This window comes from Haliotis cracherodii, unplaced genomic scaffold, assembly GCF_022045235.1.
Source record: "Haliotis cracherodii isolate W230 unplaced genomic scaffold, xgHalCrac1.p SCAF_6, whole genome shotgun sequence".
Lineage (NCBI taxonomy): Eukaryota > Metazoa > Mollusca > Gastropoda > Lepetellida > Haliotidae > Haliotis > Haliotis cracherodii.
In genome coordinates this window covers 32,260,032-32,271,750 of record NW_027266319.1, presented here as the reverse complement: position 1 = coordinate 32,271,750, position 11,719 = coordinate 32,260,032, and the positions used below count along the sequence as shown (strand labels likewise).

Sequence of the window (11,719 nt, the reverse complement as noted above, 5' to 3'; positions counted from 1 at the left end):
TGTGATTTGAGTAATTTGAGAAATAAATTCATTTAGCGTTTTTGTCAATTTCTACAATGGAATACGCCTTGTTGACTTGGTTGATTCCCAGCGGTGCAAGTGTGCAAACGGTTGCGAAGAAATGAAATATGTAAATCTGTGGGGCTATTTCATCAATTCTTTAAAAACTATGTCTGCTGTAACCAACTAGTCGAGAATATAAGTGATGAAGCTTGAACTTGAGTTATATTGTTTACGTTTGTCGCTACCTTTTCGGCAAATTCTAAGATAGCTGGCCTATTTGCCTATGTGCCAGTACGTATACGGGTTCCAAGAGAGCACTATTTTAAAGAGCTCCTGTCGTCGTGGTAGAATGGAGATAAACCGTCTGTGTTTTTAAATTTGTGGTTATCTAACTAGATTTGATACCTCTTATTTACAAGTACACATTTGAAACCTCGCGCTGAGGCGCTCTGTGTCAAAATAAAATAAGATGTATCTAATCTACAGTTAGACTACCTGAAATTTAAAAAACAAACAACTAAAAACCCTAAATACCTATCAAATTGTGATAATACCAAGTGTTTGCGAAAAGGTGAGCTCCCAACAAATACCGTATAGGTGTGGAACCAACCTTATACTGGGTAAACATCAAAGACGACTTGTGATCAACAGTTAAAAGCAGTGCAAACATACAATTACTGGTTAGCGTTTGCACGGACCGACCCCCCCCCCCCCCCCCCCCCCAACACACACATCCAGCCACTCTCTCTCCTCTCTCCCCCCCCCCCCCCCCCCCCCCCCCCACACACACACACACACACCTCCGCCCCAAACACACATATACACACACTCTGAATATTAATTGGTCTGATCTTTAACACTCCCATTTTGCAAAAAAATATGTAATACTTACAGATCGTCATAATTTAACACTGCCCTGTCAGTTGCGTAAGCTATGACCACTCCCCCTTCCGTTGTATCTCCTCAATGTAGTTCAAAAGAAGATTTGCCTTTGCCATGTTAATCCCCCTCCCATAGTGTTCGGAATCAAAACTACACATCCCGTCTGTTAAATTATAAGTTTTAAGTATCGGGACAGACCATTCTCTAAGATACGGCTCCATCTCGGAATTAAAAGTTTTTGCCTTTTCCCTGCTTTTTTCCAGATCCCAGGGTGTCTTCGTTAAACCCGGGGCGTGTTGATCCACCCACAGCAACTTAGGCCATGTCAGGGACATATTCTTCATCGCATTCAAAACGGGACTTAGGAACCCTCCTTTAACCCTCTTGGAGCTATGGGCGTCGTGGGTTGCTATTCCCATCACTAACATCGTCCGCGGCGTCTTCAGCTCCCGCAACGTCTCCTCCTTCAGCCGCCTGCCCGTCCCGCTATTGTAGTAGTACTTCATGACGACGCGCACACTGCCGCCGCAGCCGACGTAGTTGTAGTTGAGGTGATGTCGGCATGTCTTCTCCGTGAACATGTACCAACCCGAGCACTTGCCAAGGATATCTGGGAAGTGGAATAGCTGATGTCCAGTGAACGATTATTAAGATTTTGTACAACCTGAATCCTTTATATTTTTCCAGCAAATTCTGTTCCGCAAAAAGAACTACATCGCCCTCCTTTCGGTAAAGGAAATGATCGGCGCCGTAAAAGTGATCCTAAATTATGTAACTTGAGAAACGTATTTAAACTCTATGTGTGGGGAGCATTTCTTTGGATTTATTGTTTGTTTGTTTAACGCCGCACTCAGCAATATTCCAGCTATATGACGGCGGCCTGTACATGAACGAGTCTGGACCAGACGATCCAGTGATTGATGTGATGAGTATCGATCAACGGGGATACGATAACATTCATCAACCATGTCAGCGAGCCCTGACCACCCGATCCTGTTAGACTCATCTCATGACAAGTATGGGTTGCTGTGAAGACCTTTTGTAACACGGATCTTCAGGGTCTCTTTTAATTTAGGCTTATGCTGAAATGAATGAATAGCGGGGGATTTTATGACATTTGACTGGCTAACCAAGCACAGTTTATTGCGTTTATGAACCAAAAATTTAAAAAGAACCCAGAAGGGCACGTTCACTAGCTAGTGGACCACTGTTTTCGGATTGGCTGACAACACTTTCGTCTGTGCTAATGATTAAAAACGCAGTCTATTAAGTTATTCTTCACGAATCTATTTATAAGAATTGACCTACGTGTATGCGGGTATAAACGCATAAACCTGAATGCACACTTTGCGATTTTGATTTCAACAAAGTGGTAAACGTCGGAGATCGGTACATTGTGCTTTCCTTCGATATCAAGTTGCCGTTTCGCGAGATAACTGGAATATTGTTCAACTAAACAACAGAAACCAAACTCGTTTACTCACCCATGACGAAAAGACACATTTCACACCGACACACGAGGAAACCCGTGTCTTTACTCATCGAGGACGTTAGTCAATAGTTTATTGCGCAACCAGACATTGCATTGATGTAAGGAGCTTAAAAGTACTTCCTGCAAGTTGACCATATTTTCATTTTTATCGGATTGGTTTAGAGCAGCAATACCATTCATCATTATAAGATAAAGTCGTGTACGTACCTGTTGGTACCCCTGCGTTGAGAGCACCAGTCTGAACGTTCCCGCTCAGCAGCAACAACATCGCTGTGTGGAGATGTCTGATGAAGGAGTCGCCCACAAAATGAAGGACGGTTCCTGTCAACACACGGCAAGCTTCCTTGGCGGAATAGGTTTTGTACTTGCACCGCGTGTCCGAGGGCACCCACGTGGAAAACTCGGCATGTTTCTCCCGTCGTACATCAATGCAGTTGGGGCAGAAACACTCGTGGACAGGCCTCTCCTCACAATGATTGTTGTAACAACATGGCGTCTGACCGAGTGGGTTACACAGAGCTCGGATCCACGGTACATATTTTGGATTATCGTGAGACACGTTACCACACTTGGCATCCCTCCGCTGATATTCGGGAGGAAAGCGATACCGCGCTTCCGGGTGGGTGAGGAACACAAGAATCGCGATGCTCTCCTTCCTTGTGAGAACCGACGTCCGCCATCTTCCCTGGGTCATGTGACCTAGAACATCCAGGCAATGTGTCGTCTGCGTCGGCTCCGGTTGAATTGCTTGTATTGGCGACAGTGACACGGTTTTACCTTTGGAGGTTGCAATGACCCTGAGTTTGTGTTTCTGTGGGCCTGTTACTCCAAGTGATGGCGTCATGGTTCTCGGGGTCGTGTCAAATATGTCCACCAGAGCCCATCGTTGCTGTGAGAAGGCGACCAGCAGGGACACGATGATGACGGCCAAACATGCATATATGACTGTCCGGCGATGCCGGGCAATGGGTACTGCATAACCCATCTGCGGGTTCAGAGGCGCAACTACAAACCAAAAATGGGTGATCATGACCAAGGTTAGCTAGAGTTACGTTATTGTTTAAGGTATCTCATGGAATCAAAAAGCAATCTGTTCTCCATCCTCACAAAGTGACTGATATATGAATTTTACTTTTTATTAAAGATATAAAACTAGCAGTCCCTTCTTCGCCCTCACCAAGGGACTAAATATATATAATTTGAGAGAGAGGTAGAGCGAGAGAGAGAGAGAGAGAGAGAGAGAGAGAGAGAGAGAGAGAGAGAGAGAGAGAGAGAGAGAGAGAGAGAGAGAGAGAGGGGGGGGGGGGGAAGGGGGTTGGACAGTGAAAAGCATGCAATTGCCTTATAAACACAGCTTCAGGATTTAATAAGAGAGATTACAAGGGATATTTACACTTGAGCGATAAGCGGTTTCAAATTCAATTTTGCGCAATCAAATCTAGAGATAACACTTTTGTACTGACAAGAGTATGTTCATCTTCTGAATTAAGTAGATTGGCACATTATGATCATATCAACTGTCGATATTGAGATAATGTTCATATTTCACAGTTTGCCATATAAAAGAAAGGGAGGACAAGCGGCTGTTTGATATCAATTTCATCTTAATTATGATCCTTAAAAAGCTATATATCTAAATATGAGCGACATTAGGATAAGAAATCTCTGCTAAAAGTAGATTCCACTGTGTTTATGAATCACTATCAAATGGTGATGATACCAGGTGTGCGCGAAAATGTGAACGTAACCTGTCCCACCTGTGACACCGATCACAAACACCTGCAAAGGCTAGTCAAATTTTCACCTGAGATATCCCGGGAACACATGGTACAAGTCAAAATAGGGAATTGCACCACTCTATTGTTTGACAGAGATATGCCATATAGCAACATTAGTTACCAGATTTCAATTTCTAAAACAATTGATGATGATGGTATTTCCGGAGCTGTCAACTTCCAATGACACATTCCTTTGACATAAGTTTGCGATGTTCAGACGAATTGGCACAGTTGGCTTTATTTTGAAATTCGCAAGACTTGAGGTTTTTCTATGTTCTAATTATGATCCGTTCCCAATTTTCAACACATATATGGATCACTAATGTCTTTATTGCTTTCGTTCGGATGTCATATATTTGATATATGATATCATGTCATATATGAGGTCCCAATGATTGTTGTAAGTCCCAGGTGAAGGAAGAATGAATTCTATACTCTTTAGTATACTCTACTGCGAAATGGTAGTTCCGCTTCTTCCACCCAGTGTCCACTTGTCGTTAACACATAAGCACTGGATGCGGTGCAGTACATAACGACCAATGGATGTCTGATAGTAAAAGCGGTGGAGTACATAACGACCAATGGATGTCTGATAGTAAAAGCGGTGGAGTACATAGCGACCAATGGATGTCTGATAGTAAAAGTGGTGCAGTACATAGCGACCAGTGAATGTCGGATAGTAAAAGCGGTGCAGTATGTAGCGACCAAAGGATGTCAGATAGTAAAAGCGGTGCAGTACATAGCGACCAGTGGATGTCTGATAGTAAAAGCGGTGCAGTACATAGCGACGAGTGGATGTCTGATATCAAAATCGGTGGAGTACATAGTGACCAGTGGATGTCTGATAGTAAAAGCGGTGCAGTACATAGCAACAAGTGGATGTCTGATAGTAAAAGTGGTGCAGTACATAGCGACCAGTGGATGTCGGATAGAAAATGCGGTGCAGTACATAGCGACCAATGGATGTCTGATAGTAAAAGGGGTGCAGTACATAGCGACCAGTGGATGTCTGATAGTAAAAGCGGTGCAGTACATAGCGACCAGTGGATGTCTGATAGTAAAAGCGGTGCAGTACATAGCAACAAGTGGATGTCTGATAGTAAAAGCGGTGCAGTACATAGCAACAAGTGGATGTCTGATAGTAAAAGCGGTGCAGTACATAGTGACCAGTGGGTGTCTGATACTAAAAATGACACAGTACATAGCGACCAGTGGATGTCTGATAGTAAAAGCTGTGCAGTACATAGCGACTAGTGGATGTCGGCTACAAAATGCGGTGCAGTACATAGCGACCAATGGATGTCGGATAGTAAAAGCGGTGCATTACATAGCGACCAGTGGATGTCTGATAGTAAAAGCGGTGCAGTACATAGCGACCAGTTGATGTCGGATAGTAAAAGCGGTGCATTACATAACGACCAGTGGATGTCTGATAGTAAAAGCGGTGCAGTACATAGCGACCAGTGGATGTCTGATAGTAAAAGCGGTGCATTACATAACGACCAGTGGATGTCTGATAGTAAAAGCGGTGCAGTACATAGCGACCAGTGGATGTTGGATAGTAAAAGCGGTGCAGTACATAGCGGCGAGTGGATGTCGAATAGTAAAAGCAGTGCAGTACATAGCGACGAACGGATGTTGGATAGTAAAAGCGGTGAAGTACATAGCGACCAATGGATGTCGAATAGTAAAACCGGTGCAGTACATAGCGACCAGTGGATGTCTGATAGTAAAAGCGGTGGAGTATATAGTGACCAGTGGATGTCTGATAGTTAAAGCGGTGCAGTACATAGCAACAAGTGGATGTCTGATAGTAAAAGCGGTGCAGTACATAGCGACCAATGGATGTCTGATAGTAAAAGCGGTGCAGTACATAGCGACGAGTGGATGTCGGATAGAAAATGCGGTGCAGTACATAGCGACCAATGGATGTCGGATAGTAAAAGCGGTGCATTACATAGCGACGAGTGGATGTCGGATACAAAATGCGGTGCAGTACATAGCGACCAATGGATGTCGGATAGTAAAAGCGGTGCATTACATAGCGACTAGTGGATGTCTGATAGTAAAAGCAGTGCAGTACATAGCGACCAGTGGATGTCTGATAGTAAAAGCGGTGCATTACATAACGACCAGTGGATGTCTGATAGTAAAAGCGGTGCAGTACATAGCGACCAGTGGATGTCTGATAGTAAAAGCGGTGCATTACATAACGACCAGTGGATGTCTGATAGTAAAAGCGGTGCAGTACATAGCGACCAGTGGATGTTGGATAGTAAAAGCGATGAAGTACATAGCGACCAATGGATGTCGAATAGTAAAAGCGGTGCAGTACATAGCGGCGAGTGGATGTCGAATAGTAAAAGCAGTGCAGTACATAGCGACGAATGGATGTTGGATAGTAAAAGCGGTGCAGTACATAGCGACCAATGGATGTCGAATAGTAAAACCGGTGCAGTACATAGCGACCAGTGGATGTCTGATAGTAAAAGCGGTGGAGTATATAGTGACCAGTGGATGTCTGATAGTTAAAGCGGTGCAGTACATAGCAACAAGTGGATGTCTGATAGTAAAAGCGGTGCAGTACATAGCGACCAATGGATGTCTGATAGTAAAAGCGGTGCATTACATAGCGACGAGTGGATGTCGGATAGAAAATGCGGTGCAGTACATAGCGATCAATGGATGTCGGATAGTAAAAGCGATGCAGTACATAGCGACGAGTGGATGTCGGATAGAAAATGCGGTGCAGTACATAGCGACCAATGGATGTCGGATAGTAAAAGCGGTGCATTACATAGTGACCAGTGGATGTCTGATACTAAAAATGACGCAGTACATAGCGACCAGTGGCTGCCGAATAGTAAAAGCAGTGCAGTACATAGCGACGAGTGGATGTCGGATAGTAAAAGCGGTGCAGTACATAGCGACGAGTGGATGTCGGATAGTAAAAGCGGTGCAGTACATAGCGACGAGTGGATGTCGGATAGTAAAAGCAGTGCAGTACATAGCGACCAATGGATGTCTGATAGTAAAAGGGGTGCAGTACATAGCGACCAATGGATGTCTGATAGTAAAAGCAGTGCAGTACATAGCGACCAGTGGATGTCTGATAGTAAAAGCGGTGCATTACATAGCGACTAGTGGATGTCTGATAGTAAAAGCGGTGCAGTACATAGCGACCAATGGATGTCTGATAGTAAAAGCGGTGCAGTACATAGCGACCAGTGGATGTCTGATAGTAAAAGCGGTGCAGTACATAGCGACTAGTGGATGTCTGATAGTAAAAGCGGTGCAGTACATAGCGACCAATGGATGTCTGATAGTAAAAGCGGTGCAGTACATAGCGACGAGTGGATGTCGGATAGAAAATGCGGTGCAGTACATAGCGACCAATGGATGTCGGATAGTAAAAGCGGTGCAGTACATAGCGACGAGTGGATGTCGGATAGCAAAAGCAGTGCAGTACATAGCGACCAGAGGATGTCTGATAGTAAAAGCGGTGCATTACATAACGACCAGTGGATGTCTGATAGTAAAAGCGGTGCAGTACATAGCGACCAGAGGATGTCTGATAGTAAAAGCAATGCAGTACATAGCGACCAGTGGATGTCTGATAGTAAAAGCGGTGCAGAACATAGCGACCAGTGGATGTCTGATAGTAAAAGCAGTGCAGTACATAGCGACCAGTGGATGTCTGATAGTACAAGCGGTAGAGTACATAGCGACCAATGGATGTCGGATAGTAAAAGCGGTGCATTACATAGCGACCAGTGGATGTCTGATACTAAAAATGGTGCAGTACATAGCGACTAGTGGATGTCGGATAGTAAAAGCGGTGCATTACATAGCGACCAGTGGATGTCTGATACTAAAAATGGTGCAGTACATAGCGACCAGTGGATGTCTGATAGTAACAGCTGTGCAGATCATAACTATGATTTTGCAGCAAACGCATACGAAAAACAACTACACAAAAACAAAACAGCCCTGCGTGTATTTTGCATAAAACACGTTAAAATCACACAGAGTAAGGAACCTACCTGTTTGTCCTATTCAGACCGAATGGAGTCTGTTCTCGTTCCTTACCGTGGAGACGCCTAAGTGGACGTGTGTGTAACAGGCTGTTCAGTGTAGGCCAGACCGTGCTGATACAGACCATTGATACCTGCACGGTCGCTAAACAGTCATCGAGGTTCACGTATGATGAAACGTTTACACAGATTTTCTGAATACGCTCAATGGAATTTTGTTGAGAACAAAGCCTGCACATTATGGGTGGGCACGTCCTCCAATAGGTTGACTCCCAACAGCAAGAAGTAAATCCGCTAGTGACATATTTCAACAGAAATAACTGATAGATCAATTATTGGCTGAAAAGGAGAATTGTTTCTCACATTATTTGCATTCATCTAGCTGTTTAAAAATTAAGATAGCCGCCTCCATGGTGGAGTGAGTTTATGTCTTTGTGAGTGAGTGAGTGAGTGAGTATGGTTTTACGCCGCTTTTAGCAATATTCCAGCAATATCACAGCGGGGGACACCAGAAATGGGCTGCACACATTGTACCCATGTTGGGAATCGAACCCGGGTCTTCGGCGTGACGAGTGAACGCTTTAACCACTAGGCTACCCGACCGCCCCCCCCCCCCCCCCCCCCCCCATGGTGTAGTGGGTAGAGCGTCTGTCCGGAGATGGGAAGGTCGAGGTACAATCCTAGGCTGCGTTGCTCCAAAAGATGTTAAAAGGGTGTACCTGGTGGTAAAGGGACTGTTCGGCTCGGAGTAACGAAACTTAAAACTGGTAGTTTTAGATTAGGATTTGCTGATGCCTGGCACTTTCAAACTGTGGTGATAAAACCGTATTTTTAAATATGTTACGTCAGCGGTTAAAAGCTTTTTTCACGTTTGGCCTTGCGATTGATCGGAAGCCCCAAATTGGCTTATTAGTTTCATTTCATGAGAGAACTATTTGAGTAGTTTTACTGTCAATAAATGCCGGACCACATTGACTTGTTTTCGGCTTAGTTCTCACAATTTAGAAATTGAACGTGGACGACCTTTAATATTCCTCGTGAATTTAGAAAATGTGAAGTTTGTAACTTAAACCATATCGAAACTAAATATTACTTTTTTGTTAATTTGTCCAGCTTATGGCCATCTTAGGCAAAGTTACATAAAATATAAATTTTACATCTTTCCAAATATTCTGAAGTTTAATTCATTACTACCATGGCAAGACGTCATTATCCTAATGAATACAGCAAAATGAATTGAACACAAATACTCCAACTTTGATAATATGCAATTATGTTAAAACTGCTTTTGCTACAAAGAAAGCAAAGAAATGTGTTGTATTCTATAATGCTTGCACCAAAATTATATTTCGTTTGTACAAACAGGCTCGTGGCCTACAAGTACTGAATAAAGTGAAGTGAAGTCCGAACTAGTACGTCGCTATATAAGTGCGATATAATTATATTCACCTTGAGCACTACGTTAAACCCCATTTCACCTCACGACGTTGTATCTCCACCCTTTCAAAAATGTTCCCGCGCTTGCTATATCAGGAATAGTGTAGCGTAAAACTGCACTCACTCATTCACTCGGTCAATATCGATAAAGGAGAGGCCACAACATCTAATAGTTCGAGTTTAATCTCATTTCTGCTGAGTGATGAGGTGAAAATCTACGATGCTCCCCATTTGTCCGGTCCACTCGGCTTATTCCGTTACTTACATTAAATATATGACAGCGAAAACAATGCCAGGTGTGTGTCGTGGAGGCCTTTAAACAATGAAGTATTGACCGAACAAACCAGTGGTTGATAGCATGGGCATGTGTGATGTACGTTGAAAGACGATTAGCCCGGACACAGATAATAACCGCCCTATAACCGTTGTAACCAACTCTTGCAGCAGGATGTGCTTACTTGTGCTGTCTTCTCCCAGATTGGAGCTATGATTTTATGAAATGTGTGAATATATTATTGCCTCCGTTGCTTACCCAAGACCCAGTACCGTCTCTAGTTTCAATCTTCTGCTGATCCCCGTTTCGCTTATTTCCAACACCGTCTCACGGTTACAAATATCATCTGTCAAAAGTATTCATGTTTCAAATGAGGTAGGGGCGGTCGAGTAGCCTAGTGGTTATAGCGTTCCCTCGTCGCGCCGAAGATCCGGGTTCGATTCCCGACATGGGTACAATGTGTGAAGCTCATTTCTGGGGTCCACGGTCGTGATATTGCTGGAATATTCATTTTTGCTAAAAGCGGCGAAAAAACATTCTCACTCACTCAAATAAGATAATCTAAATACAGTTTCATATGAAGTAATTAGTGTGTCTTGTAGTGTCATTTGATTGATTTTTATATAAGTTTTTATTCTATATGAAATATAAAATTTCTGATGTCTCTAAAGGTAATACAATGTGCACGCATTAAAACTATATTTTGTCGTCAACTTAAGAAGATCTGTGACACCTTTTATTGCATATTGTTTTTAAATGTATGGCATGTTACAAATGAAATCTCGATATTTGGTCATAAAAACGGCAATACTGTCCCTAAATATTATGTAATAGTTCACAGATTATTGTGTATTAATTTAACACAGAATGATGCTTGGTCTGTAAATAAAAGTGAGCAGCAGAAAGTTTTAAAACCTATCTAAAAAAAGAGGACATTCTTCTTGTGCACACACATCAATGGATACACCAGTTATTATACCCGTGAAGATCCGGGTTAGAATAGGTCTTCAGCAACCCATGCCTGTCGTAAAAGGTGACTATGCTTGTCTTAACATGGTCTTAAGAGTCGTAAGAGGCGACTAACGTGATCGGATGGTCAGGCTCGCTGACTTGGTTGATGCATGTCATGTCAAGTGTGTGGATCAATGCTCATGACATCAATCATTGGATCGTCTAGTCCAGACTCGATTATTTTCATATAGCTGGAGTATTGCTGGAGTGCGGCGTTAATCAACAAACAAACAAACAAACAAACAAACCAATTATGCAAATGCATGGAATGTACGCTCGTATCATCCGATGGACAATTGCGTTTGGTTCGCTATAACTTTCACTTGCATGGGAAACAAGGGGGACAATGTGAATATCATGCAAGACATTTTGTTTTTTTCAATGCCAAACATCCAATCATATAAAAAAACATGTTTCAATCCAAAAAAATATAACGAAGGACAGAGTTCTGTCTGTCAACGGAGTTTTAGGCAGCATACTTAAAAACAATTCGCTCATTGTCAACAAAATTACCACTCAGTGATCAAGCGTTCAATGTTGAAACATGTGCCTCAAATTCCCAAATACTTCAGTCAGTCACCACACCTAGAGTCAGTGAGACAGAGTTCCATTTCTTGAAAGGTGGCACAACACACATGGCTAAATTTCATCCATCTCTGTCCTCGACGATCTTCTGTGTGAATATCAACATGTGTGTTCAACAGTGACGCCACAGCAACGATCTCATTGACTGTGACAAGCACGCCATTCTTGTCCTTGCCACTAGCGTCTACATATTCTTCACTGTCTGGATGACCTTGAGTGTGTG

The 11,719-nt window shown here is 43.1% G+C and overlaps 1 protein-coding gene across 1 annotated transcript; it reads right to left on the bottom strand.

The window, feature by feature from the left end:
- Window positions 1-855: 855 nt before the first annotated feature.
- LOC139446705 (uncharacterized) lies at window positions 856-8,236 on the bottom strand. Its single transcript, XM_071227984.1, has 3 exons — window positions 8,199-8,236; window positions 2,585-3,382; window positions 856-1,495 (listed from the first exon to the last, which is right to left on the bottom strand). Exons 2-3 carry the CDS (start codon window positions 3,360-3,362, stop codon window positions 936-938), a joined length of 1,338 nt encoding a protein of 445 aa, XP_071084085.1. The 5' UTR covers window positions 3,363-3,382; window positions 8,199-8,236; the 3' UTR covers window positions 856-935.
- Between the last annotated feature and the right edge of the window lie 3,483 nt (window positions 8,237-11,719).

Bases quoted from the DNA above. Each gene is read 5' to 3' on its own strand.
- LOC139446705 (XM_071227984.1), bottom strand. From the start codon at position 3,362: ATGGGTTATGCAGTACCCATTGCCCGGCATCGCCGGACAGTCATATAT. The intron at 1,496-2,584 runs GTACGTACACGA...TCCACTTCCCAG, and splicing joins CAACGCAGGGGTACCAACAG to ATATCCTTGGCAAGTGCTCG.